The sequence below is a fragment of the Enhydra lutris genome, unplaced genomic scaffold (genome assembly GCF_002288905.1).
Source record: "Enhydra lutris kenyoni isolate GAN:26980312 unplaced genomic scaffold, ASM228890v2 scaffoldscaffold24, whole genome shotgun sequence".
NCBI lineage: Eukaryota > Metazoa > Chordata > Mammalia > Carnivora > Mustelidae > Enhydra > Enhydra lutris.
Window position 1 is genome coordinate 25,911,982 of NW_019154108.1, and position 21,756 is coordinate 25,933,737.

Here is a 21,756-nt window from a genome sequence, read left to right on the forward strand (position 1 = left end):
TGTTTCCTGCGGGAAATCTCTGGGAAGTTTTGTTTTTACTTGACCGGAAGGAATTTCTCCACCACGGCCAAGGCCACCGCCTCTCTGTCGGTGTTATTCTGGGCAGTGCCAGGCTAGGAAGCGAGGCAACAGAGGGCTGTGGATGAAGGACCTCATACAGGAAGTAGCCTCCAGACTTCGGGTCAGGAAAGGATGGCCGCGGGCAAAGTCTGGCCTGCCACCTGGGCTTGTAAACCAAGTTTTCCTGAAACACAGACGCGTTCCTCTACTTAGATACAGTCCACAGCTGCTCGCACACTCTGGCACCACAAGAGCCAAACGACAGACTGTAGGGCCTGCAAGACCTAAGCCATTTACTACTGTCCCTTTGCAGAAGAAGTGCGCTGACCCCTGCTCCAGGCTCCCAAGTCCAGGGCCTTCCTACATCAATATGGTCTACATGGTGGCCAGATCCCCCAGAAGTCTGTCGGAAGTGCAGACTCCCAGGCTGCCCCAGACCCAAGGAATCAGAGTCTGCACTTGAGCTTGTTAGTTAGGTCAGTGCAAACAGCAGGTGCCAAGACAGGATTCCCGTGCAGGGATTTCGTGAGGGGGGACAACTCTAGGACAGAAGAGGGTGTGAACCTGGGAAGGCTGGGAGAGCCATCAGCCCGTGCTGCCAGTCCGACCTCAAAGGAAGGAAAGAGGGAAGGGAGGTTTGGCGGAAGCACTGGAGACCACCGTTCAGCCGAAGGAATGTTCTGCAAGCCCTTGGAGATTCTTCAAGGCAGAGCTGGCTGTCAGAGAAGTCCCGCTCTCTGGAACGGGCTCGCTTTATCCCCACCACACCAAAGTGGCCTCAGGGCAAACACAGTGATGAACTCAGAACACACCTCCTGGGGGGTCTGGCTAGTGAAACGGCCAGCAACTGGAGGTCGGTGAGGCTTATCCTCAGCACATCCACTGCGAGGCATGTGCCCATGGCAGCCCTTACATTTTAAGAAGAATCCCAAGTGATCTCTATCAATATTTAAGTTGAGAAGCAAGGCTCCAGAGCACAATTTGGCAAACTGTTTCTACGAAGGGCCAGACAGTAAATACTTTAGGCTTTGTGGGCTCACCCCAACTCTGCCGGTGAGCATGAAAACTGCCACCGAGAGAGAACACACGGTGCGGCCGAGTTCCAATAAAACTTTATTTATAAAACAGTCTTCCATTTTGGGCCACATGTGGCCCGCAGGCTATAGTGTAACAACCTGGGCTCCAGAGTTGTGGGGTTTAAGCTTTTTTAAAGTAACTAAACCCTTTCTTCATAGAAATGGATAGGAAAGGGGCTGCTCCCTTTGAAGGTAGGAGGGGAGCCCTGCACCGGGCAATTCTGCTCAGAAGCCCCCATGGCAACTCTGCCGGCAGCTAAAGCAGATTTGAAAGCCACTGCCCTGTTCCCCACAAGGAGCCTCGAGATTCAGAAAGTTCCTCTCATCATTCTTCTCATTCCTAACGGGCATCCAGCAAGCTGAATTTCTGCTTTATGGGTCCTACAAACAAAACTGAGAGTCTAGCCCTATGCTAGATATTCAGGGACGACAGACGTGAATCAGACAAGCATTCGGCTCCTGGGGAACTCTCGGTAGATGGAAATGAGATGCATACCAAGCTGATAAGGCGGGAAGCAACATGCACCTCAGGAAACCACGTGTGATGAGCTACGGAAGCAGCGAAGCAGCGACCCCCTCACCGAGGGAATGGGGAAGGCTGCCTGGTCAAGGCTCAGCAGTCAGCTGCGAAAGGAGGGGCCGAGTGACAGCCCGTTTCACTGCTGACAGGGATGTCACCCCTGCACCCCACTTCCGGAGGGGTCTATGGGCACAAGATAAAAACCCCTCGTATGCAGACGCTAACTTACAACCATCAGGGTCCGTGGCTTGTCTACACGAGCACACTCATGTATCTCATCCTCACTGCGAGGGAAAACCCGGCCCCAGAAACAGACAATGCCCTTCACATCCAGGGTTCAGACACACAAAGGGTAGGGGAGCTACAGCTTTGCCACCCATCTGGGCCCCGGGCAAGGAGCAGGGCTATACGTGGAGGAAAATCAGTAATTGCCCAGGGTCCCAAGAGGGCAAACTTTGACCATGGTTACGATAGAGGACAAGGCAGCTGAGGAGGAAGGTCACAGAATCGTCACCTCCCAAGGAGCTCTGGGAAAGGCAGCTCTTCCCCTGTCACTAAGACTGGATAAAGGGGGAGGCAGCACCCACCGTCCTTCTTTTAAATTCTCTTCACATCTACGCTTACACTTCTGGGTCTGGGAGTCTGTCTTCTGTGAAGCTCTGTGTCCGCATGAACGAAACTTCTTACCATCAGTACGCGTCTCCCTTATTGGAGAAGGGATGTCTCAGTATCCTGTAAACTCGCATTTCTTAGATGTCATTCAAAACATACCCCAAAAAGCCATCACAGTGCCCTAAACAAGGGAGTTTTAATCCAGGGTCAGTAGACACTGGCCATCCAAAAATCCGAAAAGCTCTAAAAGCTTTGTAAACTACGCAAACATGTACATTTCTCCGGGAGTCAGCATAGCCCTCAACAGATTCTCCAAAGGGTTTATGACACGCCCTCCCCCCCAAAAAAAAGCTTTAGTGCCATTGTCTAATTTATCCAAAATCATACGGCCCAGGCTGAAAAGAACATGCGATTTTTAAAAAGAGAATTCTTTTAGGCATCTGATTCTACAGTGTTCTCAATCATCTTGAAACCTTCTTGGTGAAAAATCCTATTTACCTTCATTCCTATTTCACAGATTACCTAATCAAATTCCTAAGGAATTAAAGTTACTATCTCATCTAAGGAAAAACTATAGGTTCCTGGGCAGAACCGAAGCTAAGTAGGTTAATAGCCATACCCACGGCTCTCAGTGACGCCTATCTCCCACTGTTAATACCCTGTCATAAGTAAGTACCACCCACCAAGCCCTGTGTTGGGCACTTTACATACATGACTTATTTAAACGTCTTAGCCACTCTGCAAGACACAATCTCATTTCTCGACTTGAGGAACCCAAAGCTCAGAGATGTTCAACAAATGACCAAAGATCAGAGCCCTGATAAGCGTCAGAGATGGGATCGGGCCAGGTCGGCCTGACTCCTCCGTTCTGCACCGGGATCTGCTCTGAAACTTGGATCCTCACAAGAGAAACACGGGTCTTCTAGTGAGGGACAGTTTCTTAGACATCTGCGTACTCCCCCACAGGGCCTCGCCAGGCTTTGTGCGGCAAGGCCCTTGGTAAATACGGACTCCGGCTCTAATCCCGCCACAGACGTACTGACTCAGCCCTGAGACTTGGAGCTACAGGTGGTTACTCAGCTGAGCAACTGCAGGGAACATTTGCAATCAATTACGGGTGAGGAGGAACCTTTTAGAAGTTTCTCTTCTGTGTATGCCGGGGTTGAAGGAGGGGAAAGGAAGTTGAGAAGGAGGGAAAGGAACAGGGTGGTTTCGGGGTTGGGTGCTGGAGCTTAAGGATTTCACATCAGGATGGGACAGAATTTGGCTTCTGTCCGCTGCTGAGTGAGTTCCAACGGCCCAACCAAATGGGCCTGTGGCCTCAGGCTACTTCTCCGTGGCGCCACGTCCTAAATGGCCAGGTCCCTGAATAGTGAGTTTTATCCAGACCCCCTATGCTGGAGCAGTAGCACACAGTCCTTTCCTACCTCCCGTTGCCCTGCTCCAGAGCACAGGCCATAGGCAACTCTGGAAGGCCTTACCTTGGGGGGTGGGGGGGCTTAGGAGGGTGGGGAGACAGCACCATCATGACCCCTCTAGGGGCCAGAGGCAACCTCAGCACCTGAAGTCTGTGAGGCCTGCATTGTCCTCGGCCCTGAATAAAAGGATTCCAGCAATCCATTCTGGAGTCCAACTTCCTATTTTGGAAGAATGTGGGAGCTTGGGGTGGAGGGAGGAGGTAACTCGAGTTGATTTTGTTTTCTTTACTAGTTGTTGCAAGTGCAAGTTAATCACAACCCCACAAAAATGCCACTTTAGCCCTTTCACATAGGCCTTGCAAAAAGATTTGCGTAAAGCCAACCTTAAGGGATGCCTACCAACACCACTCTGGGAGGGGATGATAAAATACCGCCCAGAGGCCAGGGCAGGGACGGCAATCCAAGAAACCCAACGCATTCCCCACGACGTGGCTTCCAAAGAGCCGCCTACTCTCTTGTGCATGAGGCAACACTGCCACCTAGTGCCCCGTGTGGGAAGTATTCCCTGAGGCCCCACATGGTGCGGGGTGGGGGGGGCGGTGCTCCTTCACAGGGGCTGGTGTGGTTGAACTGCTTGACATCTCTACTGAACGGGGAAAACGCCCCAAGTTTGGGAGATTGAGAACTGGGATGCTGGGTGTAAGTAGTAGAAGCTGAGGTCCAGAGTCTTCGGGAAAGAGGATGGGAGTCAAGTCTGGGAAGGAGAGCTCCTCAGAGGAGAGGCAGACCTTCAAAGACTGAATTGTGATTACCTCTCAGGAACTCCATCCAGTTGTTATTCCGCGCAGGTGAAGACTCACCCGCCCAGGAACAGGCAATGACCAGCTAGAGAACCAGCTCCGGGTAAGAAAGGAAAGATGGTCTGGTCTGTTGATAGGAGTGAGTAAATTCATGCAAATCAGAGACCTTGCACTACCTTTGGCCGCCTCACTACCCTCAGCCATGGGGCCCATAGGGGAAATGTAAGCAGCTAAACACGGTGAACAAAGAGGCTGCTAAAATCCTGGAGAATGAAGGCCTTGTTCCTAGCCCCCATCTTTCCCAGAATTTTATCCTAAATCTTTCCTGAATATGTTCTGATGTGCACAAGTCTAAAGAAAGATAGAGTGTGGAAGGTGGAGAGGAGCTAGACCTGGGTATTCCCTGCCCTCAGCCTTCCTGGTGTGGACCTCAAGGGGAAATACCAGTACACCACAGGGGCTGCTTTGATTTGAAGAGAAAGAAGCCTCAGAGGCTAGACTGTCTGCAAAAAGGCTTCCTGCCCAATTTTACATGCTTCCGGAGGGTTCCGAGGGGCACTTTGGAGACGGCTCTGAGTGTGTGTGCTGTGGCAAGGTGGGGGGCAGGTGGCTGTCGGCGGACAGGTGGGCGAGGGAGGGAACTGTACGTGCGGCAGGTGGGGAGGTGCGAGGAGCCATGCCAGAACTGGAATCAGGTCTTGCCACCACTCTCCGGGCCGTGAGACAGGACGTGGAAGGGACAGGGCAGAGGACAGGTACCCACTGTCCTGAATCTGTTTCCTCGGGTTTGGGTTTTAATAACCGAAAGCAATAGCCTCTGAGAGCCTCGCTCATATATTCCTGTTGGATCCCTCTCTAAGTCTTCACAGCCAGGGAACTGATCCCAGGTCCCTCTGTTGCTACAGCCGGAGGAGGGGTAAGCGGAGTCGTGGGTCTCGGTCTAGACGGCAAGCACACAGTTTCCCTGGCAGATGGGTACTAGGAAGCGAGATTAGGCAGCAAGAAGATGTCATCTGGGAAAAGCTTCGAAGCTGCCAACTCTGATCAGATAATCATCTCATTATTTCTTCCATTTGGCCCCAGAATAAGGATTTCCTTCTACTTTTTCTCTGCCCCCACCTTCTTACAGCCCAGCCCCTTCTCTCTCCCCTCCTCTCACCCCCTCTCCCACCCAAAAATAAAATAAAGCAAAACCACAAGACTCTAGAGGGCTCAGTGTCTGGGAATCCCAGCTTCCAAAGGAGAAATCACAGCCAAAGAGGGGGAGACAACGTGTCCAGAAGGGATGTTCCAGCAACACCCCATTGAAAGAGGCTCCCTCCTTCCAGATTTCTTTCTCCAGTCTGAAACTTATTTGCAGGCATCCAGCAACCTGAGAAGTTTTTAATTTGGGAAGTTGTCAAGCACTTCGGGAGCTCTGGGGTCCCATTCCTGTTCTGCCTCTGGCACACCTCTCGTTGATTTGGTTTCCCCACCAATGTAAATGGGACTGGCAAGCATCAGACGGCGTTATAGATAATCCAAATTAATGAGATTAAAATGGATCTACCATGTGCCTAGCCTTGTGTGAGGTTCTTCCATGGGGGGATCCAAAGAGATAATGACACAGAAAATGAAGACCTGTTATGTCTAGCCATCATTCCTTGCTTGAAACCAACACCACCCCCACCAAACACACACCCCCAGTAAGGAAAAGGAGATAGTCATTCCTAACGCCACTCTTTTCTTTGTCCTTCTGGGTGACTTTCCATGAAAGCCAAGATCTGGGCATAGTGGAAAACACATAGGCAATGTTCTGAGATATTACCTCTGATCAAAACCACAGTTACGCATGGTTCCTTTTTAGGTCCCTCATCCAAGAGCCAGCGCTAGACACCAGGGTCCCGGCTTGTGCGAGCCAACCTCTTCCAGCAGCCCCTGCTGTTCTTAGACTGGATGCATGTTAGGACAAGCATCCAGTCTTGTCCTGGACCCAGCGGGACTCCAGGACCCCGACTCGATAGGCTTTCTGCTATAGTTCCAGGGCTGCTCAAAGAAAAGGGACCCGCCAGAGTTCTCCCTCGGCCCGGCCCCGCCCCCACGGCTCACTGCGCAGGTCGTGGTCCTGACCCGTAGCTGCGAAGTTGCCTGGCTCTCTCAGACTGGACTAGAAGAAATGGAGTGTGACACTTCTTTCCCATTGACAACGAACCAGAGATCTTCCCCTTTAAAGATGGGGTAAGGAGCGAGCTGGAGGTCTCCTAAGTGCACGAGCGATGTATAGAACCACACGAGATCGATACTCATTGGGACAAATGCTCTTGTGGTTACAGAGTCATTATTGTAGATGATGTCTAGAGTCCTGCTGTGCTGATGGATAAAGGCCCTTCCCCCTCTCTCCCTGGCCAGCCCCTCCTGGCTTTCCTGCCCCTGCGCCCTTCCTCTCCTTGTCCCTTGTGTCTAACCCAGGCAAACATAAAGCCAGCCACTCCCCCAGGGACCTCGGAAAGCCCAGGCACCACCGTTACCTGCAATGATGGCTGGATTGTTCTGTCCTCCCTCTGGTTTCACCCAGGCTTCCACTGTGAACGCCTCCCGGGGAATCTCAGCCAGCACTTCTGGTCGCAGCAGCAGCCGCCCCCGCCTCCCCGAGAAGTATAAGACAGGCAGTCCTCCGTGGGGGTTAAGGGTCTCTGCTTCCCAGTGGGGGTCCCCTCCACCCTTCTGGATGCTGTCCTGGGTCAGACTGGTCCTGACCCCGTGCACAAGGGGGTGCTTAGGCCAAGGTTGGAAATGCCGGGGAGAGACACCCGGGTCTCCCCGCACGCCCCCCGCCTGCCCCTTCACCACCTGGCGACGATGCCTGGTCTTGACCCGGCCCTTCCTTCGGCTGTCTGGCTGGGGTTCCTTTGGGCCCACGAAGGTGGTGGTAACGGTGGCAGCCGTGGCTGAGTGCTCCTGAGTCTCAGCCTCACCTGGAATGGCCTTGGATCCTCCATCGCCGAGATAAGTGTCCCGGTCTCCCCGCAGCTCCGACCACCCAGTAGGACCATGCCAGACCCATGGGGTGGCCGGCTGCTCAGCTTCACCCCTCAGCCCCACACTTCCATCCAGGCTTGTGGCCAGACCCCTCGGGGCATCTGGCTTACTGTGTCCTGCATGGCGGGTTCCCTGACCCCCCACAGGGTAGGGCCTCAGGTGGTCCCCAGGCCAGCTGGGGTAGACCCCAAAGAGGTGATGCTGGGGAGCAGTTCTGGGTCTTCGCAGCTTGGCCCCCAGCCAACAGCGTTCTCCTTCCGACAGCACCTGGTTCAGGTGTCCCCTCTGAGCCAGGGCTCTCTTGCGTGTCCAGCCCGGCTCAGAGCTGGCAGTACTGAACGCGCAGCCGGCCAGAATCACCAGGCTGGTTCTCAGGATCTTAAGACACATCATACCTCCCCCAGCTCTCTCTCTATACAGAACCAGAAGTCAACTTCTGGGTACCACACGGGAGTGATGGGGAGAAGAGCAAGAGACGGCTAGCAGTGGATTCGCAGTCACCGGGGAAACTGTTTTGTTCACAGACCAAACTTTTAGGAGCAGCCCCGAAAGAGTGCCTCTTCTGGCTACCGGCAACCAGTGCTGTGCCTCCCTCTCCCTTCTCCCTTGACCTGGCTCTCCTGACTCTAGTTTAGTCCTTGCAGAACGAAGAAGTTCATTTCTCCGGGTTCCCTGGAACCTCCTCCTAGGGAGCTCAGGTTTCTTCCTTTCTTTCTTTTCTTTTTTTTTTTTTTTTTTCTTTTTTCTTTTGGGTCCCTTCTTCAATAGCCCCTCCTCCCACTGATCCTAGAGGAGGGACACACAGACGGGAGCCAAGCCCTCTCACACACACACTCCCTCACAAACTCACACCGCTCCCTACCTGAAGTCATGAAAAAGACACTAATCTCATTTTCATTTCTTTCTCCTTCTTCCTTCCCTAAGAGCTCCGTTCTTTCTATAGCTCTTAACCTAAGCTACATCCACCTTCAAACAAATCCCTAGAGCAACTTGCATCCAGAGACACAGAATTTGATGCTTCTTTCTAAAACTGCAGAAGGAACCTGCGGGCACAAAAATCCAAGCTGGTACTTAGCTTCTGCTCTCCAGAGGTCCTCCTCAGCCAGAGCCCCCAGCCAGCCGCCAGTTTGCCTGTGCAGGTCAATGTTCCCCTCAGCTTGCTGCTTGGGCTTGTGCTGTGTTGAAGGCTTTTTAATCCCCTTCCAACTTGTTGGTATGTTGCAAGTCTCCGTAAAGTTCTCCTTGGGGATGCCAGTCTGGTGTCCTAATAACCTTATGAGTCTGAGAGCCCTTGACTTCACCTTCTGGGAGTCTTGTGTGTCCCTGGGCAGATGGGAAAGAGAGCGAGAAGAGCATGGACTTCAGGGGACCTGTTCTCTCCGGTGCCTCCTGCTCTCCTCTCTCCCTCTCTCTCTCTCTGCCTGTAATTATCTTCTTGTTTGTTTCATTTAAAGACAATGATGATGTCAAGCTAATAAGTTTGGTGCATCACTCCACCTACTCCCTGTCCCCTCCTTCCTCCTGAAAACCTCCCTGCCTCACCGAGGCACAGGGGACAGACGCTACTCCTGGTTTCCCCAGTAAACATCTCGGGCTTTCTCTCTCAGCAGCTGCAGCCTACACAATCAATAGCAATCAATACTGTCTTAGAGCACTCTTTTCGGTGTGTATTCTCTCTCTCTCTCTCTCTCCCTCTCTCTCTCAGACACACACACACACACTCGCACATGTGTCGTGAACAGATATGCTCACTGTCTAATAACAGCCCCCCCCACCAGCCATTCAGGGACCACTTGCTTCTCTTTCTTTTGTTTTGTCACAAGCCTCCTGTATTTTTTTCCTTATTTCAATCATTTGGGATTCAAAAGAACAATACCCCAAATTCACTTTATATTGGACATCGGGAAAAAGAACAAATCAATTAGCCTGCCATAAGCAGCATTACATGGGAATGCCATGAATTCTCACTACGTAGATCTTCTTCCCTCTGAAGTTTCTCACTCTGAAGTTACTAAAAGTCACCATATGCTGAGTGAGCAAATAAACAAATGAGATGCTCAAAATAAGTAATTTACAAGAAATGAACAGCTAGACCCAAGCAACTATTTTTTTTTAATTGACTTGAAATGAATGGAGAGGATGGGGAAGTAAATACTGTGACTCCAGCCTCTGTACTAATGTTTGCCTAGAGGGAGGCTATCTCAGAGTCCCACCCCTTAAACACATGGACATGTACACTACACACACACACACACACACACACACACACACACACACACACTGAGAGCATGGTTCTGAATTCTGAACATGGTGGTGGGGGGCAGTGAGGATATTTGACCACAGGTGGGTACAAATCAGGTAGAGAAATATATTGGGTCCTTCCTTCACTAAGAAAAGTTACTTACAGTTCTAAAATCCCTGCCTATATTACCCACACATAAAACACACAGCCCACACACTTTGGAGTAAGATCGCAATGCCTCTTTTGCCTTGAGACTTCTCGTCTTCTAAACTCCTCTAGCCCTGCTAATAACGGACTTGTTTGCGTCCAGCATGCTGTGCCCTAATTACCCACCCCCTGGCATACCCAGTCTCCCTGCGCAGCAGCCACTGGAGCCTCAAAGCAAGTCCCCAAAGACGAGATCAATTCAGGCACGTGGACATTACTAAACAGAAATCCCTTGATCCTAGACTGTCCTTTTCCCTTTTATTGTTTTCCTATCTCCCTTCACTCCTTCTGACTTAGTCCTTTTCTTTCTCTTTTTCTTTTTCTTTTTTTTTTTCCCCCTGAAGTAGCTCGAAAGAGTTTGGGGCTTTGGAAGGGAGTAGAGGGAGATGTAGAGGAAGACAGAAAAGCAGAGGAAAGGGGGGTGGGGAGAGAGAGGGAGAAGGGGAGAGGGAACGAGGGAGGGAGAGAGAGAGAAAGAAAGAGAGAAAGAAACACTAGGAAAGAAAAGAAGGAAAGAGAGGAACCTTAGTGTAAATGAAGAAAAGATCCTCAGGTAAGAAAAGCAGAAAACTTGCCCCCTCCTTCATGCCACCCCCATGACCCTCAGAAAAAGGTTCCATACCATTCATTTCAGGAAGGAGGGATAACACAGCAAGGAAGAATTCCGCCTGCTTTTCTGCCCCTGTTAATGTGTGAATGATCTTGCGGTCCCTATAGGTCTCTCCTGGCTCTCAGCAGCTAGTAATCCATTCATAAGGTTTCAAGAAGCTATACAAAACTCAAGCTTCCAGTTTAGTTTCTCTCTCTCCCCTTCATTCCTTTGCTCACCACTCTCCTTCAGCTCTTGGCAGTCCAAAGTTTAAAAAAAAAAATGTTGAACCATTTCTGTGTTTTCCTCCTGTTGTAACTTTTGCTGTGACATCATAACCCTGCCCACCAACACCCCACCTCTCGCTCTCCTTTCCATCCCCCCCCTCATCAGCCCCAGACCCCCCAAAGCACCCCCCCATGGAGAAGAAGGGCTCCTGTCAGTTCCAACGTGTGAAAACACAAAGCTACTAGAAGGTGCCCCTCTCTCCTCTCCCCTCCGTCCCCCTCCCCTCTCCCCCTCCCTGCCTTACCCACCGCTCAGCCACGGCTCTCTCAAGGCTTGGAACAATAATCCCATCTGTTTGACATGTGCGGAAAGGTGGGCTGGATTCAAATAATCTGTCAAGTGGATCAGATAAAAAAACCCAGCAGCCCCCTCCTCAATTCCATCACACATACGCACGCACATCATACCCCAGCAAAAGTGGGAGAGAAGTCGGCCGAGCACAGCACCCACCCTTGATGCCAGGGAGACACCACACATGCCAAAGGCAACGCACATTTATATATACATAAATTCTGTGGCTTATTTGTTTATGACAAACACCGGCACCCCGAGCCCCTCTCCTCTTCCCCAAGTCCTGCCACTCCGCAAGTGCACAGATTGGAAAGCTGGTAGAATCTGTTTTGAAATATCCAACGAGAGGGTTTTTCCCCCTTTTTTTTCACTCCCAAGCACTATCTGTGGCGATCAGACTCGAGCAGGGTTGCCAGCAAATGCAGGAGGCCCCTTCTAGGGTACAGGCTTTCAAACCAGCGAAGCCAGAGGGAATGGATTTAAGGACACACAGCAGGAGCTGGCTGAATTTATTTTATTTTGACGGGGGTAGCTGGGGGAGGAATATCATTTCTGAAATGCCCAAGCAATGAAGGGAGAGGATATGGATTTCTTAAACAGTTTTTGCAAGAGGAGCGGTGTCTTGTTCTGCAGGTAAATCTATAAGGCGAGAAATTGGAGCTTAAAGATAAACAAGGACGGAGAGAGAGGGAAGGGGAAGGAGACAAGAGAAGGGAGAGGGGCAGGGGATGGGGACCTGGGGACGGGGAGAGAGGGGAAGAAGGGGAGAAGGACAGAGGGGCGAGGGGAAAGGAGAAGGAAGGGAAGAGAGAGGAGGGAGGAAAGAGGAGGGTAAGGGGAGGAAGGGGGAGGGGAGGGATGAGGAAGAAAGAGTGAAATAGAAGGAGGAGGGGTGGGGGTGAAGGGAAAAGAGAAGAGTCTGGAAGGAGGAAGGACTGAAGAAGAAAAGCAGGGAAGCGAGGAGGGAAGAATGAGACCGAGAGGAAGGAAAAGAGAGGAAGAAGTGGTGAGGCACATAAAATATGGAGACCAGGAAGGCAGTTAGATCCATGATGCTTTAACATAAAGAGATCAGAGGGGCAGGTGAGGAGAGCCACTGCAGAATGAGGCAGGGGTTGGGTTTTCTGCACAGAAAACAAAGGATACACAGTGGAGGGGCTCACTCCAGTGATCAGACACATTTCAAAAAAGCAGATTGCCAGGGTTCAACATTGTCTCTTTAAGTAAACCCTTATTTCCTCCTCCTTCCCTGCCTACACCCTTCCTCCAACACCCACCTCCACCTTCCTTCATTCACTTCTTGTTGCCAGCATGATCTTCCCCTGGAGAATTCTCCAGTAAAATTCAGACACGGATCCCCCTTCCCCGGCCAAAAAAAAAAAAAAAAAAAAACAACAAAAACCGCCACCCTTAACACTCAGTAGCCCCCTTTTTTTTTTCCCGCTCTGTCCACAGAGGGCCCTGACTCCTCTTATCTAAAGACTGAGCTGTTTGTGACCATCTGCACTTTGTTTAAACCCAGATGATACTACGTTTCCCTCAAGCCCAGGACCTCAGGGCTGTTTCGCTTGTACTTGCTGCCATAGTGGGGCTGGTCAGTTTCCATTAGCCTTGTCATCAGGACTAGGAAGAGTCTTGGGAGCACAGCGAGGAGTTCAGTGCATGTCTGTGTTCACCTGCAGCACAGAGCACTAGTGGGGGAGAAAAAGAGGTGGGGGGCTGGGGAAGAGATCCCTTAATATGGTCACTGATCCTCTCTGACTTTCTGATTCCAAAATCCGATCCCTTGAGGGAAAAGCTCAGCTGGGAGCCGGCCAGGGAGCATAGTAATAAAAGCCTCCTAGAACACAACCAAATGCAGGATCTATATATAGGAGCCGGATCTGTTTTCGCTACTTGCAGTCGAAAATGACACCCGGAAACAAACATTTCAGCAATATGTTTATTGGAATCGCATTCAGCTAGTGCTGGAAAGAGTGAGCTTCTCTGAAGGATTTCGCTCGAAGCCTCGGGGTTGTTGCTCTCTGCGCCCCTGGCTCCCGGTGCTCTGAGCTGGGAGTCAGTGGCTCTAACATTCATGGGGTCACTTGAGATGCCTTCAGGGTGACCTAGCACACCCCTCTCTTTTACGGGTGAGGAAACAAGGGAGAAGTCACACAAATGACAGCAGGGCCAGGACAGCATCCAGGTCTCCTGAATCCCCAGGCCAGGTTTTCCCTCCTCTGGTATGTACCTGTCTTGCTGTCTTGGTATCCACGGGGCCAGCTGGATGGGAGGAGGGTACCAAAGGCTGACCTCTCCATATACCCATCCAGACAAAAATGCCCTGGAAGTATATGTTGATCTTATGTGTTCTGTAACTCAGAATCACATAGCACTCAGAAGGAAATGCAAATCTGCATTTCCAACTCCTCCCTGTGTGTTTTGAGCCAAGAGAGGCCCTATCTTTTTGTCAAACTATTTGGCGCTCTGTGTGTTAGATAATCATATCTTTTTCCACAGCACCATTACTATTATAAATTATTATCATTGGTAGTGGTATCGTTTTGCAAAATACCTTTCAATCCAAACACATCAAAGCATTTCATCCACAGGTTAGGCTTTCCCACCCCTTGCGGGCTGCACGGTGGAGGCGACATGTCAGAGATCTATTTCCCCTGGTGTCAGTCCTTACTGGGAAAGTGTTTCTTGTAACATTTTGAGCCTTGGGACCAGCTTGCGGAGCCCTTTGGCTGGGGAGGGTTTCACAGTGATGTTGGATCCTGCTCTGCTCTTCAAAGGCAAAGAAGCTCTACAGGGTTTATGCTTCAACCAGCATTGCCTTTCCAAGTGAAGTCTGCTCAAAAGACAATCTCATAACAAGAAAAACAAGAAGACTATATACTTGCTTCTCTGATCTACCACACATCTGCGTGCTTTTTTTCTTCCTGTCTCTAACGATACAAATGCAAGGCAAGTGTTATGTCCATTTTACAGATAAACACACTGAGGCTGAAAGCTAAGGAACTTACCCACGGACCTACAGACACTAAGAACACAGCCAGGGCACATCTGAAATGGGTTATGCTAAAGTGGAAGAAACCAGACTCAAAACGCCATGTCCTGTGTGATACCACTTATATGACATTCTGGAAAAGGCAAAATTATAGAGACAGAGAAGATTGGTGGGGGGGGTCATTAGCTGGTAATTGGGGGAGAAAAGTTGAATACGAAAAGCACAAAGGGACTCTGGGGTGATGGGACTGTTCTCTATCTTGATTGTGGCGATGGTGCATGAGTATACATTTGCCAAACCTCAAAGAAGCATGGACTAAAAAAGGTGATTGCAGATAAATTATACCTTGGTAAACCCGCGGTAGTGGGGGGCGGGGAATGGAGCCAGGGTAGGGCCAGGGTCTTTTGACTCTGAATATAGTGTTCTTCTGTCTATATCCTGCAGGTGTCCAAAGACCAAAGGAGAGTGTGACAGTGCTTGGTCATGGTACCTAAACTCTCCACCGATCCTCTCACCTGGATCCTCAGGAGACCCTATGGAACCAGACTGAAGGGAGCAGAGCTGGCTCGCGGTCCCAGCTCCGTCCGCCCAGATGACCCTAACACATCAAACAACCAACCACCAAATGATCACTGGCCAACAACTAGCAGCCTGCTCCGCCATTCAGTAGCTGCTGGACCTTGGGCAGGTTAATGAACTTCTCAGAGCTGTCTGTAGAATGGGGAGATTGGAATAGAAGACCTCTAGGTTTTCTTAGCGTTCACACTTGAGATTTTCTCATTTTTAGCCTGACACTTTTCTAATTGTTTAGAAAATTGTTTCTAATTGTTAATAATTAATAATAATAATAATAATAATAATGGGGCACCCAGGTAGTTTAGTTGGCTAAGCATCCAACTCTTGCTATCAGTCAGGTCATAAGCTCAGGGGTGTGAGATCAAGCCCCAAATCGGGGCTCTGCACTCAGCAGAGAGTCTGCTTGAAGATTCAGTCCCGCTGCCCCTCCCCTTGCTCGTGCTCACAAGCCTGTACTCGCTCCCTCCCTCTCTTGCAAATAAACAGATCTTTTAAAAAATAATTTTAAAAAATTTTTAAATAAAAAATAACCAGCCAGCGCTGGTTAAATATCTTCCCACAAATATCTCAGAGACTCAAGCATACATTAGCAATGGACACCCACAACATTTATTTTAATCCTTAAAGAAAGCCATATATTCAAATATAACACCACTTGTCACACTGATAATGCCGCAACAGGGAGTGTTTGAGCTCTGGTATTACAGTGACAAAGGTGTCCTATACAATGGGCCACTGTCCTATGTTTAGCAAATCAAACATCAGAACACATAGTATTCATATGAAAACATTTAAATCTGTGCAGTTTTTAGATGTGCTACTGTGCTAGAATCTTAAAATTTGCTAATTCCCTCAAGATATTACTACTAATATTATTAATAATAATAATTGACATTTATTTCTTCTAAAATGGCAGGCACTGTTCTGGTCACTTTCTATGTATATATTAGTTGATTAAATCCTCACAACAGTTCTGTGAGGTAGGTTCTTTTATTACCCCACTTTCAAATGAAGACTAATAAATTAACATTTATTAAACACCTACCATGTGTTCCATGTAGCATCTACTAGTCCGTGTAAACTAAGCGGTGCACGTAAAATACCTCATTTCACCCAGGAAGTCACTATGAGATAGCTCCACCATGACCCTCCTTTTTAGATGGGAAAACCAAGGCACAGAGAGTTGAAGCCACTTATCAGAGCTTAGTCACCTTGAAAACAACTGCCTATCTCTGGAGGCCTCGCTCTTACTTGTGATTCTGTACAGCCTCTTCATACCAACGATGATTTGGCTCCCCAGCGCAAGAACCGATTTTTTTCTGATGAGGACATCCCACTGGTTTCTCTGGAGTAGAAGATAGATCTTCCTCGGGTCTTTTCCCACAGCCTCCCCTGGTGGAGGGTCCAGGACCTCCAAGAGATGTGGTCCCCACTGATAGCAGCAGCCAGGTGCAGGCTCTGTTCTGACAATGCTGAGGTACCTCTCACAGGTCCCCATGGACTCCTGTGGTCACCATCCATGCCCCCACATCCATCACGTCCCCAGTGAAATCTAAGGGACCTGTAACCGACCAGTTATAAGTGGAAAGCCAGTCACTTCTCCAAGTCATTAACTCCGTCTGGGAGGAATCATGCAAGACAGATGAATGTTGGGTTGTCTATTTATTATAATGAATGCAAACTTTTAATACTAATAACAGCTATTAGTTGATGGTCTATTAACCATCACAGTATATTTCCTGTGTTAAGGTCAGCTCTGATAGAGAGCTCTAGGTTTTAAGCCAGATTCTAAATTCTGAATGGTACTTGTGCTATTTAACTGCTGAAATGTGGTCCATGTGTAAATATTTCAAAATAAATATGCTCCCCAGATGTCTTCAAGAAAGGGAGCAGGCCTATGGGAGAGGAAATGTACCCTTCCTAAATGCTCACCCGGCCCAGCCTTTCCATATAGATCACAGCCACAACTGGAGGCAGAAACGCGAACCAAGGCAGTTTGAGCCCCTAAGCTTGTCAGATGCCCATCCCCCCGCCCCCACAAGTCATTCAACACAGACCCTGTCTGGTAGGTGCCAAGAAAAGTTCAAGTTTCTTTTCTGTAGGCTAACCTCAAGATGATGTCCTATAGTTGAGAGGGTAGGCTCTGTAGGTGACAAACATGGATTCTGGTCTGGGCTCTGCATGGTCTGGGGCAGATTTCAGGGTCACCAGTGAGGATAACAGTGTGCCTGCACTCCAGGTAAGAGACCATAATAAGGCACATTTCTCAGCACCTATCCATCACAGAGTAAGTGCATAAAAAACACTGTTATTACTGAAGAAGTCAGCTCCTTCCCATGTTCTACCCTACAAGCTTCTGATTTTAAACTTTCAGTCACCCCTAAAGATCCATTTGGATGTCACTTCTTCCTGTTCTCCGAGGATCAGCCTTTCCTGTGTCCTCTCAGCTCCTCATTTGCCGAAATCTGTCATTCTCAATCCTGCCTGTCCCACAGGTCTCGTTTTGATTGTAAACATTTTGAGATTTGAAAACTCAAACATGGTATGACCCACCTTCCATAATTACGAAAAAAAAAAAAAATCAATGCTCTATCTATAATATAAAAAAATAAGGTATAATGAAATCAAATGAATTTCAACATATATGTATTTCTGATTTAATTACCTTAAAAGATAAATGAAATAAACAAATGCTTGGACCTACTTCTCATGAATAAGTATGGATTTGAGAGAAATAACAAAATACTCCACAAACATTACAGGTATTTTTCTGTATATTGACATTTTGAATCAGGGCTATCAAAGCATATTTGTACAAGTTCACAGAGTCAGCATGACTACTGGAGTTCCAAATACAGAAGGACAGACGCGCGTGTATGTGCCTCAAATGCTGTACACAGCATCGCCATCAATGGCATGTTTCCAAAATGGGGAACAAACCTTGGTAAAATGTGCAAACAAATCAAGAGGCAGTCTTTCTTCGATAACATGGAAGTTGCATTCCTGGGAAAGTATATTTAAAGTACAAAAAAAAAAAAAACTTTTGTGATTAAGCACTTGTGTTTAAAATAAAGTTAACTTCTAGACATGGATCATTATAAATGGGTTTTTCATCTACGTGAATGTTCAGCCAGAATTCAAAAGTCCAGCAGGATGAGGATTCATTTTGTGGAACTATCCATCCCCTACAGGACAGTCTAACGTCCCCAGCACCTACCCCACTGAACCCCAACAGCAACCTTCCATCACTGTGACCCCAAAACCACCCTTACTATTTCCCAAAATGTCCCTAGGGGGCAGCACTTCCCCCATTGAGAACCACTCATCTAAACCAAGGCCAAAACATTATGCAAACAAATCTGGTGGAGCCTTATATATGCATTTGCTGGTAACACACTGCCAGGATCCACAAAGGAGAAAGTCATGTGGGGGCTTCTAACTGCATTTTTTTATGGTATTTGGTGAGAAAGCTGACGTATCTATTCCTCAGTAGTGGTTTGAACTGTGTGTGTCTGGAGTACACACACAGATGCACCCAACGCATTCTACCAAGTGATCACTTTTCAAAAAATCAGCTAGTGAGCATCTCTCTGTTCGTGCGTCAGTCCACTCTGTTCCATTAAGTTCCCTCTGCTTAAAATAAATAAATAGAAAACAATAAAAATTAAAAAAAAAAACAAAAATAAACAAATAGAAAACAGGATTGTGAATCTGAAAACTCAAATCATGGGTTCTGGTCCTTGGGCCCCATTGCCACAGCATGCCCCTCAAATCATTGCTGGAAGATGTTGGTTACAGAGGCCATGGCCGTCACTGGCTCCGAGCAGCTCTTGGGCTACAGCAGGGAGGTCTCAGAAGCCATGGTGGGGATGCAGTAGTCTCCACGTGATGCATGGAGGTGTGGTCCATGTAATGCCACCCGTCCGTTCTGCCTGTGGGACTCTGAGTCATTACCTTCCTGCGGCTAAACTGAGGAGGTCAGTTTATGGAGCCATATGGTGAAGAGGCTCGTTTTAACTCAACAGCTTGGCCTCCTCTTGCCCTCTGAACTAAGTCTTCAGGGAAGACACAGTTACATCATTGTGGCTTTACCTAACCTTTCAGGAAGCATGCTAAGTGCTGGCCATCACACTAGTTTCTGGGGACACACTGGCAATTAGATACAAGCCCCGGCCAACCTTGCCTCACAGACTTGCTAGAAATTCCCGACCATGAACACTCTGTACAGCATGGCTAGCAGCACTGTCGTGGGGTCTGAGTGAACTGCTACCAGACACAAAGTTTAAAGCACCCAACATTCATGCAGTCATCAGGAGGATTTTTGAATGGAGTCTTCAATGAAAACTAGGAGTTTTCCAAGTGCAGGGCATTTCTAGAGAGAATGGTGCATACACGATGCCCCATTCACACTTTATTCAAGCCCCCAGGATAGCATTCATTGTTAACTCCTATATACCCATGGCTTTCTGTCTTTCTTTCCAATGACCCTGCAAGGAAATCTAGGGTGGTACCGGTGTGTCTTATTACCCAAGTATTTCCAGAGGTTCAAAAAAAACCAGGCTCGGCTGAGAAACCATAGGAAATGTTGATCACTGGGGAGAAAAAATTCCCAGAGAGAATCAAATGGTCCTTCCCTTCCCTCCACATGCTGCTGAAGAGCAAGGAACCTATGCCAGCAGACTAAGACCAGAAAGGACCTACAGAGGTAGAAATAGTACCCACACTTCTCAAAGATAGAATTCTTTTTAAAGGATTTCATGTATTTATTTGACAGAGACAGAGCGAGAGAGGGAACACAAGCAAGAGGAGTGGCAGAGGGAGAAGCAGACTCCCCGCTGAGCAGGGATTCCCCATGTGGGCTTGCAAACCAAAGCCACAGTGAGCTATCTCACACCTCACACCTGTTAGGATGGCTCTTACCAAAATCACAAGAGAGAACGAGTGCTGGTGAGGATGTGGAGAAGAGGGAACCCCACACACTGTTGGGGGGACGGCAAGCTGGTGCAGCCACAGTGGAAAAGAGTATGGAGCATCCTCAAAAAATTAAAAACAGAACTATCCTGGGATCCAGCAAAGGAAGTGAAATCGGTTATCTCGAAGAGGTGTACACACCCATGTCCATTGCAGCATTGTTCACAACAGCCAAGATAGGGATGCAGCGCAAGGGTCCCCAGATAGATGAATGACTGAAGATGATGTGACCCGTATACGCAATGGAATATAATACAGCCACGAAAGGCAAAGAAATCCTGCCATTCTCAACGGCGTGAATAAACCTGGAGGATATTGAGCTCAGTGAGAATAGTCAGGCAGACAAGGACAAATACGGTCTCATTTCAAGGTACGTGTGTAATCTAAAAGTGTCACACTCATTGAACCAGAGGTTGGAGTAGTGGTTGCCGGGGGCTGGGGGGAAAGGAAGTGGGAAGACATTTATCAAAGAGTATGAACATCCAGTTTTAAGACGAGTAAGTTCTGGGGATCTGATATACAGCATTGTGATTACAGCTGATAATATTGTAGACTTGAAATTGACTAAGAGAGCAAGTGCTTTGACCATTTAAAAAAAAAAAGGTATGGGGTACCTGGGTGGCTCAGTCGGTTAAGCACCTGACTCTTTGGCTCAGGTTGTGACCTCAGGGTGGTGAGATCAAGCCTTGAGTCAGGCTCTGCTCTCAGCATAGAGTCTACCTGGGATTCTTTCTCTTTCTCCCTCTGCCTCTGCCACTCCCACCCCCACACTTGCACTCTCTCTCTCTCTCTCTCTCAAATAAATCTTAAAGGAAAAAAAGGTACTATGTGAGGTAATGAATGTGTTAATTAACTTGATAAGCATATCACATATGTATACCAAATGACCACATTGGACACCCTAAATATATACCATTTTTGTTATTTATGCTTCAATAAAGCTGGCAAAAATATGTTAGGCCCGCCACCACCGCAGTGTTCTGGGACTGCCTGTCTGGCTTGAGTTCTCCCTAAAGACGGAGCAAAACCTGAGCAGAGTCACAGCGGAATGAAGGGCAAGAGATCAGGTGAGAGAGAGTGCAAGTGTAGGGGTGGGAGTGGCCAGATCTGACCACGTGTCCAACACGCCAGAGCTTGCTGGAGACACCCCACCCTGTGCTCAGCTAGAGTCGAAACCCACACCCCGAACACTCCTCTCCCCTCCTGTCCTCCCCCCACCCCAGACCATGAGCTGCTGGAGTGCCCAGGCCTCTTTTTGTTCAGCCCCATGTGTCCACAGTCCAGCACGGAGCATGGACAGCAAGCTGGGGTCATGTCGATGTTTGTAGAGCCGATGGAAATGGAGGCTGCGTGTTTGAGGAACTTGCTGTGCTGGGGGTGGCAGCATCTAGGGCTCCCCCTGGGCCAGGCCACTGTGACCCAAGGCTCTGCTCCCCCTTCTACCTGCCCCTAGCAACCCCCTCCCTGGCTGGGAGCCACCCCACTCAAGGAGCCCAGCCGGTACCCCGCACCCTGACTAGCTGAGGCAGCCGGAGGAGGAGGCCAGTGCGGCTCTGGGGCTTTGCAGCCCTGCTGTCAGGGTGGCCCTCATTGCCCGGTAGACAGGCACAGGGGCATGGGAACGGAAGGTGTGGCAAGAGGCCGGCCTGTGCAGCAGGGAAACAGCAGGCCTCTATGTAGCACCCGTGAAACCCGCATCCCAATTCCACTATCCCCACGTGAGCCTCAGGCCTCACCAAGGTACAAGCTGCAGGTGAAAGGGGAAGGATTCAGACACGACTGAAGTCTCTTAGGGAACCTGAGAGATAGTCCAGAAAGGCCGCATGAACAGCCATAACCGTAACCCAAACCGCTCAAGCCTGTGAGGCCGAGCAAAGCCAGACTATAAGACTTCCCTAACCCGGGTCCCCAGGACGTCTTTTACGAGTCTGCTTTTCAAAGCCCCGGGAGCGCAGAGCTGGCAGCAGGGTCTGCGGGTGGCTCGGACGTGCGAAGTGGTCTAAGGATAAGACGAAGAGACCGCCCGAGTGTGCATTCTGCCGGGGGAACCTGGGCCGCCGGGCAGTGGACGGGGCAGGGGAGGGAGAAAAGCT

At 49.1% G+C, this 21,756-nt stretch overlaps 1 protein-coding gene across 1 annotated transcript in view; it reads right to left on the reverse strand.

Moving 5' to 3' along the window:
• LOC111150849 (pappalysin 2) overlaps positions 1–7,897 on the reverse strand; it is a 276,104-nt gene extending 268,207 nt beyond the window's left edge. Inside the window, 1 exon segment of the mRNA XM_022508485.1 lies at positions 6,994–7,897. Coding sequence (XP_022364193.1) covers positions 6,994–7,897 — 904 coding nt within the window.
• Positions 7,898–21,756: the final 13,859 nt, after the last annotated feature.